Source organism: Hypanus sabinus, chromosome 5 (genome assembly GCF_030144855.1).
Source record: "Hypanus sabinus isolate sHypSab1 chromosome 5, sHypSab1.hap1, whole genome shotgun sequence".
In the NCBI taxonomy this organism is placed as follows: Eukaryota; Metazoa; Chordata; class Chondrichthyes; order Myliobatiformes; family Dasyatidae; genus Hypanus; species Hypanus sabinus.
The window spans coordinates 177,096,217-177,115,138 of NC_082710.1; the positions used below are offsets into that span (position 1 = coordinate 177,096,217).

The 18,922-nt window shown below is 49.4% G+C and overlaps 1 protein-coding gene across 2 annotated transcripts in view; it reads right to left on the minus strand.

Annotated features, from left to right (window-relative positions):
* LOC132394657 (butyrophilin subfamily 1 member A1-like) overlaps window positions 1-18,922 on the minus strand; it is an 81,718-nt gene that overhangs the window by 14,589 nt on the left and 48,207 nt on the right. For both annotated transcript variants that reach the window (XM_059971020.1, XM_059971019.1), the window contains exons 6-7: window positions 12,614-12,730; window positions 9,239-9,271 (exon numbers count right to left, since the gene is read on the minus strand). In XM_059971020.1, the coding sequence (XP_059827003.1) occupies window positions 9,239-9,271; window positions 12,614-12,730 (150 nt within the window). The remainder of the gene's footprint in view (window positions 1-9,238; window positions 9,272-12,613; window positions 12,731-18,922) is intronic.

Below are 18,922 nucleotides of genomic sequence, written 5' to 3' on the forward strand. Positions count from 1 at the left end.
CTGTGGGTAGTGGTGAGTAAAGAGAGTTGGTTTTGAGTGAGGGTTTTGGGGGGGTTAGAGGGAGGATTGTGCAGAGAGTGGGGGCTTAGAGTGGTTTAGAGGTGAGCGGTGAGAGATGGGATAGAGAGAGAAGGGGAGGGGGTAGAGAGACGACTAAGGAGAGAGAGAGAGAGTAGAGAGAGGGGTAGAGAGAGAGGAGGCTTGGGAGGTGGCTGGAGAGAGGTGAGAGTGTGTGTGGGAGGTGGGGGGAGTGTGGGGGTGAGAGGGAGAGTGGGTGAGAGGAAGTGTGGGAGATGAGGGCGGAGTGCCAGACGTGAGGAAGAGTGCCCGAGGTGAGGGAGGAGTGAGGGAGGTGAGAGGAGAGTGTGCTAGGTGAGGGTGGAGTATGGGTGGTGACGGGGAGTGGGGGAGGTGAGAGGGAGCGGGGGAGGAGAGGGAGAGTGTGGGGGGTGGGGGGTGTGCCAGAGGTGAGGAGGCAGTGTGGGAGGTGAGGGGGAGTGCGTGAGGTGAGTAAGACTGAATGAGGTGAAAGTATAGAGGGCGAGGTGAGAGGGAATTGAGGAGGTGACTTTAGAGTCGGGAAGATGAGGTGAGGGTTGAGTGGGGGAGGTTAATGGGGAGTGTGGGATGTGAGGGGCAGTGAGGAAAGAGAGTGGAGTGTGGTAGGTGGAGTGGTGGAAGTGAGGGAGAGTGGGGGTGGTGAAGGAGAGTTGAAAATTTGAGCGGGAGTGCCAGATGTGAGGGTGGAGTGAGGGGAGCTGAGGTGGGAATGGGGGAGGTGAGGGGGTTGGGTGGGAGGTGAGAGTGAGTAGGGGAGAGAGGGAAAGGGGAGGTGATGGAGAGTATGGGAGGTGAGGGGGAGTGCCGGAGGTGAGGGTGAGTGTGGGAGGTGAGAGGGAGTGTGGGAGGTGAGAGGGAGTGTGGGATGTGAGGGGGAGTGTGGGTGTTGAGGTATGTAGTAGAGAGAGGGGAAGGGGAGGTAAGGGAGAGTGTCGGAGGTGAGGTGGGAGTATAGGAGGGGGAGTGGGAGTATAGAAGGTGGAGTGGGAGGTGAGGGCGGAGTGCCAGAGGTGAGAGGGGAATATGCTAGGTGAGGGGGGAGTATGGGAGGTGAGGGGGAGAGTGAAAGGTGAGGGAGGAGGTGAGGAGGAGCGTGGGAGGAGAGGGGAGGTGAGGTAGATTTGGGGAGTGTCGAGGTGAGGGGTGAGTGTGGGAGGTGAGTGGGAGTTTAGGAGATAGGGAGGAGTGTGGCAGGAGAGGGGGTGTGGGAGGTGAGGGGGAGTGTGCAATGTGAGGGTGACTTTGGGAGGTGAGCCGGGATTGTGCGAGTAGTGAGGGAGAGGGGAGGGAACGGTGAGTGTGGGAGGTGAGGGGGAGTGTGGGAGGTGAGGGAGGTGAGGGAGGAGTGGGGGATGTGAGGGAGGACTGGGGTGGGGAGGGAGTATGGGCAGTGTGGGAGGTGAGGAGGAGTGTGGGGGTTGACGGGTGGGTTGGGGAGGTGAAGGCGGAGTGCCGGAGGTGAGGGAGGAGTGTGCTAGGTGAAGGGGGAGTATGGGAGGTGAGAGGTGGCGTGTCGAGATGAGGAGTGGGGGAGTTGAGGGGGGTGTGGACGTGAGGGGTGTGTGTGTGGAAGGTGAGGAGGGAGTGTGGGAGTTGAGGGGAGAGTGTGGGAGGTGAGAGGGAGTGTGCGATGTGAGGGGGAGTGTGGGAGGTGAGAGGGAGTGTGCGATGTGAGGGGGAGTGTGGGAGGTGAGCGGGGATTGTTCGAGTAGTGAGGGAGAGGGGAGGGAATGGGGAGTGAGGGAGGTGAAGGGTGATTGAGGGAGATGAGGGGTGGGTGTGGGAACTGAAGGAGGGTTGTGGTATTTGAGGGTGAGTGTGGGAGGTGAGGGGGAGTGTGGGAAGTGAGGGAGGTGTGGGAGGTGAGGGAGGAGTGGGGTGGGGAGGTGGAGTATGGGAGGGGGCAGTGTGGGAGGTGAGGGGGAGCGGGGAGGTGAGGAGGAGTGTGGGGGTTGATGGGTGAGTTGGGGAGGTGAAGGTGGAGTGCCGGACGTGAGGGAGGAGTGTGCTAGGTGAAGGGGGAGTCTGGGGGGAGAGGGGTTGAGTGTCAAGATGAGGGGGAGTGGTGTTGAGGGGGTGTATGGAAGTGAGGGGTGGGTTTGGGAGCTGAGGGAGGGGTGTGGTATTTGAGGCTGAGGGAGGTGAGGTGGAGTGTGGGGGTTGAGGGGTGAGTTGGGGAGGTGAGGGGGAGTATGCGGGTTGAGGGGTGAGTTGGGGAGGTGAGGGGGAGTGTGGTTGAGGGGTGAGTGAGGGAGTTGAGGTGTAAGTGTGGGAGGTGAGGGGTGGGTTTGGGAGCTGAGGGAGGGGTGTGGTATTTGAGGGTGAGTAGGGAGGTGAGGTGGGGGTTGAGTGGTGAGTTGGGGAGGTGAGGGGGAGTGTGGGGGTTGAGGGGTGAGTTGGGGAAGTGAGGGGGAGTGTGGGAGGTGCAGTCGGAGTGCCGGAGGAGAGGGAGAGTGCTGGAGGTGAGGGAGGAGTGTGCTAGGTGAAGGGGGATTATGGGAGGTGAGAGGTGGAGTGTCGAGATGAGGGGGAGTGGAGGGGGGTGTGTGGAAGGTGAGAGGGGAGTGTAGGAGGAGTGTGGTAGTTCAGGGTGAGTGTGGGAGGTGAGGGGGTGTGTCGAGGTGAGGGAGAGTGTGGGAGGTGAGGGCAGAGTGCCAGAGGTGAGGGGGAGTGCCGGAGGTGGGGGAAGTGCCTGAGTTGAGGGAGGTGAGAGGGGAACATCCTAGCTGAGAGGGGCGTATGGGAGGTGAGGGGTGGAGTGTTGAAATGAGAGGCAGTGTGGAGGTGAGTGGTGTGTGTGGGAGGTGTGCGGCGAGTATGGGGTGAGGGAAGGGTATGTGAGGGGAACGGTGGGAAGTGGGATTTGAGGGGTGAGTGGTTAAGGTGAGAGGGAGTTGGGGATGTGAGGGGGAGTGTGGGAGGTGAGGGGCAGTGTGGGTAGTGGGGTAATGTGGGAGGTGAGGGGGAGTGTGGCATGTGAGGGGGAGTTTGGGAGGTGAGAGGGAGTGTGGGATGTGAGGGGGAGTGTGGCAGGTGAGGGAGGGGAGGTAAGTGGGAGTGAGGGAGATGAGGGGTGAGTGGGGGAGGTATGAGGGAGTGTGGGAGGTGAGGGGTGAGTAGGTAAGTTATAGGGAGCGTGGGACGTGAGGGGGAGTGTGGCAGGTGAGGGAGGGGAGGTAAGTGGGAGTGAGGGAGATGAGGGGTGAGTGGGGGAGGTATGAGGGAGTGTGGGAGTTGAGGGGGAGTAGGGGAGAGAGGGAAAGTGGAGGTGAGGGAGAGTATGGAATGTGAGGGAGAGCACTGGAGGAGAAGGAGGTGTGCCGGAGGTGAGTGGGGAGTATGGGAGGTGAGGGGTAGTGTCGAGTTGAGGAAGAGTGTGGTAGTTGAGGTTCAGTGTGGGTGGTGAGGGGTTAATGTGAGTTGTGAGGGGGAGTGCCGGAGGTGAGGGAGGAGTGTGCTAGGTGAACGGGGAGCATGGGAGATGAGGGGTGGAGTGTCGAGATGAGGGGGAGTGGGGGAGTTGAGGGGTGAGTGTGGGATGTGAGGGGGTGTGTGGCAGGTGAGGAGGAGTGTGGCAGGTGAGGAGGAGTGTGGCAGGTGAGGGAGGAGTGGGGAAGGTGAGGGTGAGTGTGGGATGTTAGGGGGAGTGCGGGAGATGAGGGGGAGTAGGGGAGAGGGGGAAAGGGGAGGAGAGGGAGAGTGCCGGAAGTGAGGGAGGTGTGTGCTAGGTGAGGGCAGAGTATGAGAAGTGAGGGGTGGAGTGTTGAGGTGTGGCTGAGTGGGGGTGTTGAGGGGTGACTGTGGGAGGTGAGGGAGAGTGGGGGATGTGATCAGGAGCTTGGGAGGTGAGGGGGAGTGCCGGAGGTGAGGGAGGATGGCCGGAGTTGAGGGAGTAGTGTGCTAGGTGAAGGGGGAGTATGGGAGGAGAGGGGTGGAGTGTCGAGCTGGGGGTGCAGTGGGGGAGTTAATGGGATGTGTGGAGGTGATGAGTGAATGTCGGAGGTGAGAGGTGAGTGTGGGAGATGAGGGAGGGGTGTGGGAGATGAGGGAGGGGTATGGGAGATGAGGGAGGGGTGCGAGGTTGAGGGGGAGTGTGGGATGTGAGGGGGTAGGGGAGGTGTGGAAGGGAGTGTGGTAGTAGAGGGGGAGAGGGGTAAGTGAGGGTCGAGTGGGGGAGATGAGGGTGGAGTAGGGGAGGTGAAGGGGGAGCATGGGAGGTGAGGGGGAGTGGGGGAGTGTCAAGATGAGGGGGGAGGGGGGAGTTGAGTGGGTGTGTGCAGGTGCAGGGTGAGTGTGGGACATGAGGGGGGAGTGTGGGCAGTGAATGGAAGCTTTGGAGGTGAGGTGGAGCGGGGAGGTGAGGGGGAGAGTGGGGGTTGGGGGGTGAGTTGCAGAGGTGAGGGGTGAGCAGGAATTGTGGGAGGGGAGGGGGAGAGGGGAGGTTTGGGGGAATGAGGGAGGTGAGGGGTGAGTGTGGCAGTTGAGGGTGAGTGTGGGAGGTGAAGGGGAGTGCGGGATGTGAGGGGGAGTGTGGGAGGTGCGGGGAAGTGTCAGAGGTGAATGGGAGCAGTGTAGGTGAGGGGGAGTGTGGGGGTTGAGGGGTGAGTTGGGGTGGGGGAGTGTAGGAGGTGAGGTCGGAGTGCCGGACATGAGGGAGGAGTGAGGGAGGAGTGAAGGATGTGAGAGGGGAGTGTGCTAAGTGAGGGGGGAGTATGGGAGTTGAGGGGTGGAGTGTCGAGGTAAGGGGGAGTGGGGGATTTGAGGAAGTGTGTGGAGGTGAGGGAGGAGTGTGGGAGGTAAGGGAGGAGTGTGGGAAGTGAGGTAGGGTTGTGGGAGGTGAGGGGGTGTGTGGAGGTGAGGGGGAAATGTGGGAGTTGAGGGGGGAATGTGGGAGGTGAGGATAAGCAGGTGAGGTTAAGGGGAGTGTGGGGGTGAGGGGTGGGTGTTGGCGGTGAGTGGGAGTGTGGGGTGTGGGGGTGGGTGTTGGCCGTGAGTGGGAGTGTGGGGTGTGATAGCGGAGTATGCAAGGTGAGGGGGGAATATGGGAGGTGTGGGGGGAGTGTTGGAGGTGAAGTGGAGAGTAAGGGATGAAGGGTGAGTGGGGGAGGTGAGGAGGAAGTGTGGGATGTGAGGGGGAGTGGGGGATGTGAGGGGGTAGTGGGGGAGTTGAGGGGGAGTGTGGAAGGAAAGGGGAGTGTGGGAGGTGAGCGGGGAGTGGCTGAGTTGAGGTAGGAGTGCGGGATGTGAGGGGAGGCGGAGGTGAGGGGGAGTTGCGGACGTGAGGGTGGAGTGTGGGATGGGGAGTGGGGGAAGTGAGGGAGTGTGGGAGGTGTGGGAGCATGGGAAGTGAGGTGCAGTGGGGAGGTGAGGCGGTCAGGGGGTGTGGCATAGTTGAGGGGAATGTGTGTGAGGTGAGGAGAGAGTGGGGATGTGAGGGGGAGTGAGGGATGTGAGGGGGAGTGGGGGAGGTGAGGGGTGAGTGGAGAGATGAGGGGAGAGCAGTGAGATATACCAATTACAGCACGGAAACAGGCCATCTCAGCCATTCTAGTCCGTGCCAACGCTTACACTCACCTAGTCCCACTGGTCCACACTCAGCACATAACCCTCCATTCCTTTCCTGTCCATATACCTATCCAATTTTACTTTAAATGACAATACCGAACCTGCCTCTACCACTTCTACTGGAAGCTCATTCCACAAGGCTACCACTCTGAGTAAAGAAATACCCCCTCGTGTTACCCTTAAACTTTTGCCCCCTAACTCTCAAATCATGCCTTCTTGTTTGAATCTCCCCTACTCTCAATGGAAAAAGCCTATCCACATCAACTCTATCTACCCCCCTCATAATTTTAAATACCTCTATCAAGTCCCCCCTCAACATTCTATGCTCCAAAGAATAAAGACCTAACTTGTTCAACCTTTCCCTGTAACTTAGGTGCTGAAACCCAGGTAACATTCTAGTAAATCTTCTCTGTACTCTCTCTATTTTGTTCTCTCTAAATTATCTTTCATATAATTTTGTGACCAGAACTGTACACAATACTCCAAATCTGGCCTTACCAATGCCTTGTACAATTTTAACATTACATCCCAACTCGTATACTCAATGCTCTGATTTATAAAGGCCAGGATACCAAAAGCTTTCTTCACCACCCTATCCACATGAGATTCCACCTTCAGGGAACTATGCATCATTATTCCTAGATCACTCTGTTCGACTGCATTCTTCAATGCCCTACCATTTACCATGTATGTCCTATTTGGATTATTCCTACCAAAATTTAGCACCTCACTCTTATCAGCATTAAACTCCATCTGCCATCATTCAGCCCATTCTTCTTACTGGCCTAAATCTCTCTGCAAGCTTTGAAAACCTATTTCATTATCCACAACGCACCTACCTTAGTATCATCTGCATACTTACTAATCCAATTTACCACCCCATCATCCAGATCATTAAAGTATATGACAAACAACATTGGACCCAGTACAGGTCCCTGAGGCACACCACTAGTCACCGGCCTCCAACCTGACAAACAGTTATCCACCACTACTCTCTGGCATCTCCCATCCAGCCACTGTTGAATCCATTTTACTACTTCAATATTAATATCTAATGACTGAACCTTCCTAACTAACCTTACGTCCGGAACCTTGTCAAAGGCCTTACTGAAGTCCATATAGACAACATCCACTGCTTTACCCTCGTCAACTTTCCTCGTAACCTCTTCAAAAAATTCAATGATTTGTCAAACATGACCTTCCACGCACAAATCCATGCTGACTGTTCCTAATCAGACCCTGTCTATCCAGATAATTAAATATACCATCTCTAAGAATACTTTCCATTAATTTACCCACCACTGACGTCAAACTGACAGGCCTATAATTGCTAGTTTTACTCTTGGAACCCTTTTTAAACAATGGAACCGCATGAGCAAAACGCCAATCCTCCAGCGCCAGCCCCGTTTCTAATGACATTTGAAATATTTCTGTCAGAGCCTCTGCTACCATGGAGCTCTCAAACTTTTAACCTTTCCTTTCAACCTAACAGGAACATAAAGATTCTGTACCCTCAAAATTTCACCTTTAAATGATCTCCATTTCTCCATTACATCCTTCCCATAAAACAAATTGTCCCAATTATTTATGGTTTTATATTGCAATACTTCCTCACTATTCTTGGTGGTGCGGCTGTAACGAAACCCAATTTCCCTCGGGGTCAATAAAGTATGTCTGTCTGTCTGTCTGTAAGTCCTTTTGCATCTCCTCAAAGTTAGCCTTTCTCCAATCAAAAATCTCAACCCCGGGTCCAGTCCTATCCTTCTCCATAATTATATTGAAACTAATGGTATTGTGATCACTGGACCTGAAGTGCTCCCCAACACATACCTCCGTCACCTGACCTATCTCATTCCCTAACAGGAGATCCAACACTGCCCTTTCTCTAGTCGGTACCTCTATGTATTGCTGCAAAAAACTATCCTGCAGACATTTTACAAACTCCAAACCATCCATCCCTTTTACAGATTGGGCTTCCCAGTCTATGTGTGGAAAATTAAAATCTCCCACAATCACAACCTTGTGCTTACTGCAAATATCTGCTACCTCCTTACAAATTTGCTCCTCCAATTCTCGCTCCCCATCTATAATACACCCCTGTAAGTGTTATTACACCTTTCCCATTCCTCAATTCCACCCAAATAGTCTCCCTAGACAAGCCCTCTAATCTATCCTGTCAGAGCACCGTTGTAATATTTTCTCAGACAAGCAATGCAACACCTCCCCCTCTTGTCCCTCCGATTCTATCACACCTGAAGCAACGAAATCCAGGAATATTTAGTTGCCAATCACACCCCTCCTGCAACCATGTTTCACTAATAGCTACAACATCATATTTCCAGGTATCAATCCATGCTCTAAGCTCATCTACCTTTCTTACAATGCTCCTAGCATTAAAATAAATGCATTTAAGAAACTCTCCACCTCTTCCTCTCTGTTCATCCCTAACGATGTGATCAACTTTATAATCTCTTTCTTCCTTCTCCCCTACATCTTTGGTCTGAGCACTCCCCTTCTCTATCACCTGCCTATCCCCCCTCACACACTGTCTACTAGCTTTCTCTATTTGTGAACTAACCTCCTCTCCCCTGGTCTCTTCAAATTGATTCCCACCCCCAACCATTCTAGTTTAAAGTCTCCCCAGTAGCCTTAGCAAACCTATGATGATTTGATGAGGGGGAAGTGGGGGAGGTGAGAGGTGTGTGGGATGTGAGGGGGGGTGTGGGAGGTGAAGGAGAGTGTGGGAGGAGAGGGGGAGTGGGGGAAGTGAGGGTGGAGTTGGGGAGGTGAGTCGGAGTGTGGGAGGTGAGGGAAGAGTGCAGGAGGTGAGGGGGAGGGGGAGTTGAGTGGAGTAGGGGAGGTGAGGGTGTGTGTGGGAGGTGAGGGTGTGAGAGGTATTATTCGGACCTTCAGGACTGTCGGACTGCAGAACACGGGTGCAGACACAGGGTGAGTGTGGGCTGGGATCAGCAACTTCTGACCCTGTAATATTCCAGCCTGTGTCAGAGTGGTGATTGATCTTCGGTGCAGAAATACAAACCCAGTTCTGGGAATTTGCCAGCATGTTCTCGAGGTTGGTGTGAAGCACCCAAAGCACAAGGGCTTGGAAAATTCCACCCAGAGCATTTCATTCACATGACAAGGATTAGTTCACACAACAAACAATGGGTGGAGGAAATCAGTGAGCAGCACCTCTGGGGTGGGGTGCGGGCTGGTGGTGAAGTGAAATTTTGACAATTTTGGTCAAAATCCTGCATCAGTCTTTATGAAGGCTTTAAACTGAAAACATCCAGTCTTAATGCAGCTTTACGCCAAATATGAAAGACCTTTGCTCACTAACCATCACTCCCACCGATAGATTATGTTTAACCCACTGTTCCCAGAGAAGACTGTTCACTCCAAATCTGAAGTCTCTTGTATTTGATCAAGATTATTTTAAGGAGCCTTGGTTGTAAAATACAGGGAATTAGTTTATTATTCTTAATATACAAATCTCTAAACAGAGCAATGTCATGAAAGACTTAAATAATTCATCCTCACAGAAGAAAATGTTTTTATTAAATAAAACGGCTATTTCTTGTAGTTTCTGAATATTTCAATATTGAACTCTTACCAGATTCTACGATGGATTTCTGAAGTTCCAGCTCTGAAAAGACAGACCAGTGGTATATTAGAACAACAACAAATTTTCAGGACAATGATCTTGCTTCAGATGCTGGAGATCTGAAAGAATGGGGAACACTCAGGGGGTCAGGCAGCTGTGGAGACGATAAATGACAACACAAAGACCATTCCCAACAGTTGCTGTAGGAAAACATGAACACAGTGATCATGGTTTGAAGTGGTTACACTCAGTGTTGAATTTGAAATGCTGTGAGCTACCCGCTGTATATGGTGCTCACAGTGTGACCTCTTCTGCATTCGTGAGACCCGATGTAGGTTGGGGGACTGTCTTGTTGGCACCATCACTCCACCTGCATCAGGCAGGATTTCCCAGTGACCAACCATTTTAATGCCGATCCCCATTCCCATTCCGACATATTGAGCCTCCTCTCCTGGCACAATGAGGCCACTCTTGTGTTGGAGAAGCAACACCTGATATTAGTTTCCAACCTGATGGCATGAATATCAATTTCTCCCCCCACCCAACTTCTCCCTTTTTCCATTTCCCATTCTGACCCCCTCCTTAACCCCTCTCTTCTCCTAACCTGCCTATCACCTCCCTCTGATGCCCTCCCTCCACTATTTTTCTATTCCCCATTCTGACTCCCCTCTGACCCCTTCTAGATAGATAGATACTTTATTGATGCCAAATGAAGTTACAGATATTAGAATAAAAAATGTAACTTCAAACAGTCTAACAGGAGGGGTCATCACTTCCCCTCTAGAGATTGACTCATTATTGAGCCTAATCGCTGAGGGTAAGAATGACTTCATCTAGTGATTTTTAGACAAGCGCAGTTGTCTTAGTTTATTACTAAAAATGATCCTCTGTTCAGTCTAGGTGACATGCAGAGGGTGAGAAACATTGCCCATATTTTCCGTCGGGTCCTTTGTTCTACAACAGCCTCCAGTGTGTACAGTTTGACTCCTTTTACAGAGCCAGCCTGTCTAATCGGTTTATTGAGCCTGTTGGCATCTCCAGTGTTGATGCCATTGCCCCAGCACACCACCGCATTGAAGACTGTATCGGTGACAACAGACTGGTAGAACATGAGAAAGAGAGGCCTGCAGACTCCAAAGGACCTCAGTCTCCTCAGAAAGTAGAGGAAACTCTGATCCTCCTTGTACACAGCTTCAGTGTTGGTGCTCCATTCAAGGCTGTCATCCAGGTGTACCCCCAGGTACTTGTTGGTCCTCACCACATCCACATCCTCACCATCAATAGTAACAGGGAGCAGTGCAGGATCAGTCTTCCTAAAGTCCATCACCATCTCCTTTGCCTTCCTGATGTTGAGCTGAAGGTGATTCAGCTTGCAGCATTTGATAAATTCCAAGACCTGAAGGCAGATGAGCAGGTTAGGCCATTCAGCCCATTGAGTCTGCTCCACTATCCAGGACTGCTGATCTCTGATCCCACCCAACCCCATGCACCTGACACTCCCCATATCCTTTGATGCCCTGACCGATCAAGAAACTTCTGCCCGAAATAAACTCACTGACTTGGCCTCCACCACAGTCTGTGGCTGAGCATTCCACAGATTCACTGCTCTCTGGCTAAAAATAATTTCTCCTTACCTCTGTTCTAAAAGGTCGCCCCTCAATTTTGAGGTTGTGCCCTCTAGTTCTGGATATCTCCACCACAGAAAACCGACCCGAGGAATACCACTAGTCACTGGTAGCCAACCAGAAAAGGCCCCTTTTATTCCCACTCACTGCCTCCTGCCTTCCACCAGTTCCTCTCCACAGGATTTTATTTGCTAAGCAGCCTCATGTCTGGCACCTTATCAAATGCCTTCTGAAAATCCAAGTAAATCACATCCACTGTCTCTCCTTTGTCCACACTACTTGGTACTTCCTCGAGGAACTCCAACAGATTGGTCAGGCAAGATTTCCCGTTACAGAAACCATGCTGACTTTGACTTATTTTATCATTAGTCTCCAAGTACCCCACAACCTCATCCTTAAAAATAGACTCCAACAGTTTAGCAACCAGTGAGATTAGGCTAACTAGCCTATAACTTCCTTTCTTTTGCCTTCCTCCCTTCTTAAAGAGTGGAGTGATATTTGCAAATTCCAGTCCTCCGGACCCATGACAAACATCCTCCACCAAGGCCCTGTATTCATCCTCCCAGCCTCTCTTTATACACTACTGCTAAGTTGTCAGATAATTTTCTACAGATGAAATGACTGTGTTGTATCTAAAGCCTGGGGTATACAGGGTAAACAGCACGGGAGCCAATACCATTGCCTGTGGGGCCCCAGTGCTGCTTCTAGCCATGTCTGACACACAGCTGTGAAGCCACACAAACTGTGGTCTGCCAGTCAGGTAGTCCATTATCCAGGATACAATGGAATTGCCAACCTGTATTGAACGGTGCTTTTCCTCAGCAATGAGGGCTATATGGTATCCTTACAGTGCTTCTCTCCGAACATGCCTATCACCTCCCTCTGATGCTTTCCCTCTTCTCTTTTTCCATTCCCCATTCTGACTTCCCTCCTACCACTTCTGCTCCACTGCCTATCAGGTCCCTTCTCCTTCTCTCTCTCCCCTGATCCATTCTCCTCTCCAATAAAGATTCCTTCTGCTTCAAAACTTTACTTTTCAAATCTATCATCCCCCATCTTCACAATTCAATTCTCTTCCTCATCCACCACTCTTTTCCTTCAGCTGCCTTCACCTACCAGCCTCTGGATTGTACTCCATCCCCTCCACCCATGTTCTCGCTGGCTTCTTCACCCTTCCTTTCCAATCAAGGGTCTTGGTCTGAGACGTTGACTGTTTATTTCTTTCCACAGATGCTGAGTTCCACCAGCACTTTTTGTGCTTCACTGCTTAAAAGATGAAGCTCTGTCCTTCAGCCCCTGATCAGCCTCTTTAGACCATTGTAGGGCAAAGTGAGTGGGGAGCTCACAGGGTTCGGATACGTGAAGAAAATGCATATTTTAAAATTTGGTTTGAGCTATTAAACAAAGTTATCGTATAAACTGCGTCCAGTCTCACCACTGCAGAGGAGCCTAAACATTGGGAACCAAGTTACCGGAAGCAGGTGAATCAGTGACCAGTTGATCCTCCGGGCACGTCACCATGCCGACACAGGAGATGCAACATCGGGCAGTTTCCTTCCTTACTTCCCATCTCTATGGCTACAAGTATTCTTTCCAGAGACAACATTCACTGCTGGAATGTCAGACCCTGCTGGGAAATGTGGATTTCACATGATTTCTCCAGAAAATGCTCTGGCTTTTCATCGAAATTTCAGAGGGAAACTGGGAGATGTTCCAGTGGATTTCCAGGCCAGTAGCTCACAATATTGCAGAAACGTACCTTTTATGCGTCTGTTTTGTTTCACATTCCAATAAATCACAGTGGAGTTAGCAGCAATTAGAACACAAATGGTGACCAGTAGCAGGGCCCATTGAACAACAGCAGGGAAGAGATCGTCTGTAGAATAAAGATCAGTGAATCAGACAATGAAAAAATCTGCAATGCACCCCAGCGGGATTAGTTCGGTAAACATAGAAACATAGAAAATAGGTGCAGGAGTAGGCCTTTCGGCCCTTCGAGCCTGCACCGCCATTCAGTATGATCATGGCTGATCATCCAACTCAGAACCCTGTACCTGCTTTCTCTCCATACCCCTGATCCCTTTAGCCACAAGGGCCATATCTAACTTCCTCTTAAATATAGCCAATGAACCGGACTCAACTGTTTCCTGTGGCAGACAATTTCACAGATTCACCACTCTCTGTGTGAAGAAGTTTTTCCTCATCTTGGTCCTAAAAGGCTTCCCCTTTATCCTTAAACTGTGACCACTCGTTCTGGACTTCCCCATTATCGGAAACAATCATCCTGCATCTAGCCTGTCCAATCCCTTTAGAATTGTATACGTTTCAATAAGATTCCCCCTCAATCTTCTAAATTCCAGTGAGTATAAGCCTAGTCGATCCAGTCTTTCTTCATATGAAAGTCCTGCCATCCCAGGAATCAATCTGGTGAACCTTCTTCGTACTCCATGAGGTGGAAAGTCCACAACTGCCCGAGCAGCCTCCTCCTGTCAAGTCAATAGGTGTTTACTGGAAGAACCAGAAATGGCTGCAATGGACTGTTATAATGGAGGCTCTGAGACTTCATCACTCTCACTGATGTCTAATTGCAGAGATATACAGCCCAGAAACAGGTCCATCAGCCCAACTGGTCCATGATGAACAACATGCCCCATCCAAACTAGTCCCTTTTGCCAGGGTTTAGCCCAGATCCTTCTAAACCTTCCTTGTCCATGTGCCCGACAGATTGTCCATTCAAAGTTTTAATGTTCCATGCACAAGTCCATGTAAGCACCAGCTCAAAAAACACACACACGCAGCAACATCACAGGCTATATAGTCACAGAGGTAGCACTCACAATGAAAACATAAATTATACATAATTTTTACAGGAAATAACACAATCAGAATGAAAAAATAAACAAAGTCTGTTGTAGTGCAAAGTGATCAAGGTTGTCACAGTGTTGTACTGAGGTAGTGATTAGAGTTTTGTGAGTTAGTTCATGAACTGAACAGTTTCTATTCCTGAACCTGGTTGTGTGGGGACTTCAGGCTTCTGTAGCTTCTGCCTAATGGTCACTGCAAGGAGATGTCATGGCTGAATGGTGAAACTCTTTAATAATGGAATTGCCTTCTAGAGGCAGCACCTCCTGTAGATACTACCAATGGTGGGGAGGGATTTGCCCCTGATGTATTGGGCTGAGTCCACTTCTCTCTGCAGCTTCTTACATTCCCGGGCATTCAGATTGCCAGAGCAGATCTTGATACGACCAGCCAGAATGCTGAGTATTGTTACAATTGTTATTATTGTACTTGTCTCAACCAGCTCCCCTGGCAGCTTATTCCACATAGCAACTTCAGTGGAAAAAAGGTTGCTGCTCATGTTACTGCTAAATTCCCCCCCCCACCTTAAAACTATGCCTCTACAGCAGAAGATAGTGGAGAGTTTGTGGAGGCAAATGCTGGAAAGACCTCGGACAAAGTTAGGAATCCAAAGGTTGAGCATGGTGTGACCTGTGTTTGAGCCACAAATATGTCAATGCAAGAAGTGTCATAGGAAAGGTGAATAATAGTGCTGAAGGTCAGGTAGCTGGTTTACGAACAGAGGCAATGTGCAATGAGGAGAGGCTGCTGACAGGACAAAATTGCAGTCAACAGGATGAGTTGTAATGTAAAAGGTGGACAAAATCAACAAGGGTGAACACAGGACTGACATAGTATACGGAATAAGGTAGATGAACTTGCAGCACAGTTACAGATTGTCAGGTAGGATGTTGGAGCCATCACTGAATCATGGCTGAAAGATTATAGCTGGGATCATAATGTCTGAGGATACACTTTGTATTGAAAGGACAGGCAGGAAAGCAGCATTGCTCTGTTGGTAGAAACTGATATCATCATTCGACAGAGGTGAAGTAGGGTTGGAAGCTGTTGAATCATTGTGGACAGAGCTAAGGAACTGCAAGGGTAAAAAGACCCTGAGAGGAGTTGTATACAGACCCCCAGACAATAGTAAGGATATGGCCTACAAATTACTATGGAAGAAAGAAAATGCATACCACAAGGGCAATATTACAATAGTCATGGGGGACTTCAGTATGCAGGTAGATTGAGAAAATCAGGCTGGTGCGGGATTCCTGCAGGGGGAATTTCTAGAATGCCTACTACGTAGCTGTTCAGAACAGCTTGTTGAGCTCAAAAGAGAATCAGATATTTCAGATTGGGTGTTGTGCAATGAACCAGAATTGATTAGAGAGCTTAATGTAAAAGAACCCTTGGGGGTGATCACTGAAATTTGAGAAGGAAAAACTCAAGTCAGATGTATCTGTATTTCAGTGGAGTAAAGGGAATTACAGGGGAATGAAAGAGGAGTTGGCCAGAATTGATTGGAAAAGAACACTGGCAGGGATGACAACAGTCGGCAAAGCCTGGAATTTCCGGAAGCAATTCAGAAGCACGGGATATATACATCCCAAAGAGGAAGAGGTTTTCTAAAGGAACGATGACACAATCGTGGCTAGCATGATAAGTCAAAGCCAAAGAGAGCATATAATAGAGCAAAAGTTAGTGGGAAATTAAAGTATTGAAAAGCTTTTAAAAACCAACAGAAGGCAACTAAAAAGGTCACTAAGGGAAAGATGGAATACAAAAGCAAGAGAGCCAATAATATTAAAGTGGATATCAAAAGTTTCTTCAGATACATAAAGTGTAAAAGAGAGGTAAGAATGGATATCGGACTACTCAAAAATGATGCCAGAGAGATAGTAATGGGGGACAACAGAACGGCGGAGGAACTGAAGAAGTATTTTGCATCCGTCTTCACTGTGGAAGACAGTAGCAGTATGGTGGAAGTTCCAAGTGTCAGGGGTCATGATGTTGGTGAAGTTACCATAACAGGAGGGAAAGTTCATGGGAAGCTGAAAAGACTGAAGGCAGATAAGTCACTGAACCAGATAGTGTACACCCTGGAGATCTGAAAGAGGTGGCTGAAGAGATCATGGAGGCATTAATAATGATATTTCAAGAATCACCAGATTCTACAATGGATACAAAAGACTAGAAAATTGCAAATGTTACTCCACCCTTAAGAAGGGAGGGAGGCAGAAGAAAGGAAACTACAGGCCAGTTAGTCTGACTGCAGTGGTTGGGAAGATGTTGGTTGATTTTTAAGGATGAGGTCTCAGGGTACTTTGAGGCAAATAATATAATAGGCTGTAATCAGCATGGTTTTCTCAAGGGAAAATCTTTCCTGAGGAATCTGTTGGAATTCTTTGAATAAACAACAAGCTGTAAAGACAAAGGAGAATCGGTTGGTGTTGTGTCCTTGGATTTTCAGAAGGCCTTTGACAAGGTGCCACACATGAGGCTGCTTAACAAGCTACGAGCCCAGGAAAGATTCTAATATGGATAAGGGAGTGGCTGATTGGCAGGAGGCAAAGAGTGGGAATAAAGGGGGGCTTTTCTGGTGATCTGCTGGTGACTGGTGGTGTTCCACAGAGGTCTGTGTTGGGATTGATTCTCTGTACGTTATATGTCAATGATTTTGATGATGGAGTTGATGGCTCTGTTGCAAAGTTTGCAGATGATATGAAGATAGGTGGAGGGGCGGGTAGTTTTGAGGAAGTAGAGAGGCTACAGTACGACTGAAAGGTTAGAAGAATGGGCAAAGAAATGGCAGATGGAGTACATTGCCGGGTAGTGTATGGTCATTCATTTTGGTAGAAGAAATGAAAGGGTTGACTATTTTCTAAATGGAGAGAAAACACAAAATCAACACTGAGGCACAATGGGACCAGCGAGTCCTTGTGCAGGATTCCTGGAAGTTTAAATTGAAGGTTGAGTCTGTGGTGAGGAAGGCAAATGCAATGCACTTACTTCAAAAGGACAAGAATATAAAAGCAAGGATATAATGTTTAGACTTTATAAAGCAGTGGTCAGGCCTCATTTGGAGTATTGTTGGAGTAGTGTTTGACGGTTCAGTGCCTGTATTCACTGGTATTCAGAAGAATGAGGGGTGACCTCAATGAAACCAATTGAATGGTGAAAGGTTTGATAGAGTGGATATGGAGAGGATGCTTCCTATGGTGGGAGAGTGTAAGACCAGAGGACACAGCCTCAGAATAGAGAGGCATCCTTTTAGAACAGTGATGAGGAGGAATTTCCTTTGCTAGTGAGTGGTGAATCTGTGGAATTCTTTGCCACAGGCAGTTGTGGAGGGCAAGTCTTTATGTATATTTAAAGCAGAAGTTGATGGATTGTTGATTGGTCAGGGCACGGGGAGAAGGCAGAAGATTGGGACTGAGAGGGAAATTGGATCAGCCATGATAAAATGGTGAAGCAGACTCATTGGGCCAAATGGCCTAATTCTGCTCCGATATCTTATGGTCTAATGGTTTCTCTAACCCGGGGGAAAAGACTGTGAATTCATCCTCTCTATGTTCATCATGATTTTACACATCTCTACAAGATCACTGGTTCCTGGTGTTATAACCAGGGCAGTTGGTGGAGATAAGCTCCCACAACCTACTTAATATTCCCAATGGAGTGCATCTCAAATAGCCCCTGACAATCAAGTCCACCTCCTGCCCTTCCAGTGTGGCTCAGCTACTAAGCATGGTGGGACCGTTTCTACTGACAGGAGAAGGGCCAGAAGCAGGTACTGGCATCTGAAGACAAGTCACTCTGAACAGATGGGGCTCGTCAGCTGTGGTTAGCAGATCATCTAGCAGACGGAAAATCCTAACCTCAATCCTCTGCTGTCTTGTGACTGTTCCCAGTCATGGGGATGGCTTTGGGAGTAAACCCTGAGGAAAGACCCGGAGTTGGAGTCCTACAACACCACTGATGCCAAACTGTATTGGTTTCTGCTGTTCCTTTTGATAAGTCGGCTGTTTGGAGAGAGGGAGAGATATGGCCGGAGTTGGGGACGTTGTAAGCGGTTTGCGAGGAAGCGGAACCAAGGCGAACGGGCAGGAGTCCGTGCCAGGGGAAAAGTAAGCCCCAGCCAGCTGGCTCTCCTGTCCATTCTGCTCTCCAATGTCTGTTTGCTGAGGGAATCGGGCCTGCAGTCCTTGGAGTCGCCTGATGCAAGTAGCCGAAGGTGGGACCTTCATAAGCGGTGTGCGAGGAAGCGGAAACAAGGCGAGTGGGCAGGGATCCATACCAGGAAAAAAGCAGGCCCTCGCCGGCCGGCTCTCCCGTCCATTCTGCTCTCCAATAGACATTAAATTGGACTACATCTGTGGCAACGAAATACTCAGCGGGAGTACAGAAACAGACGGAATCCCGGACTCCGCCATTCGGCTGTTTATTTATGTAACAGATTTTCCCCCAAGCCATCGGACTACCAACCTACTGCCCTCTGCTGTGCCTATTGTCTTGTTTTTTATTTATTGTAATGCCTGCACTGTTCTGTGCACTTTATGCAGTCCTGGTTATGTCTGTAGTCTAGTGTAGTTTCTCTGTTGGTTTATGTAGTTTAGTGTAGTTTTTGTATTGTTTCATGTAGCACCATGGTCCTGAAAAACATTGTCTCGTTTTTACTGTGTACTGTACCAGCAGTTATGGTCGAAATGACAATAAAAAGTGACTTGACTTGTCTTGACTTGCCCTGACTAGTGTACCAGTTTATATGATATGTAAACAGCTCAGATGCAATATCCATGTTTGACCCCAACCAATGGAAGGGGCTCATAAGATCAGTTCTCAGTCTCATATGCTCCAAGGAATAAAGTCCGAGACTGTGCAACCTCTCCCCATTACTCAGTCCCTCTCGTCCCAGCAAGATCCTTGTAAATATTTCTGAACTCTTTCCAGTAGCAGGGTGACTAAAACAGAACAGGCCAGTGTGCTAAAAGCTCCCTTTATCAACCCGTGTAGCTGTGACTCCACTTTCTGGGAACCATGTACTTGGACTCCAAGGTCCATCTATCCCCCAACATTCCACTGCGCCCTGTTGTTCACTGTGTACCACCGCCCTTGATCTGACAATAGCTAGCACTTATCAGAATTAAGTTCATTCTGATGTACATCAGCCCACTTATTCAGCAGATACATATCCTTCAGTAATTTTCGATAAACTTTTTCTCTG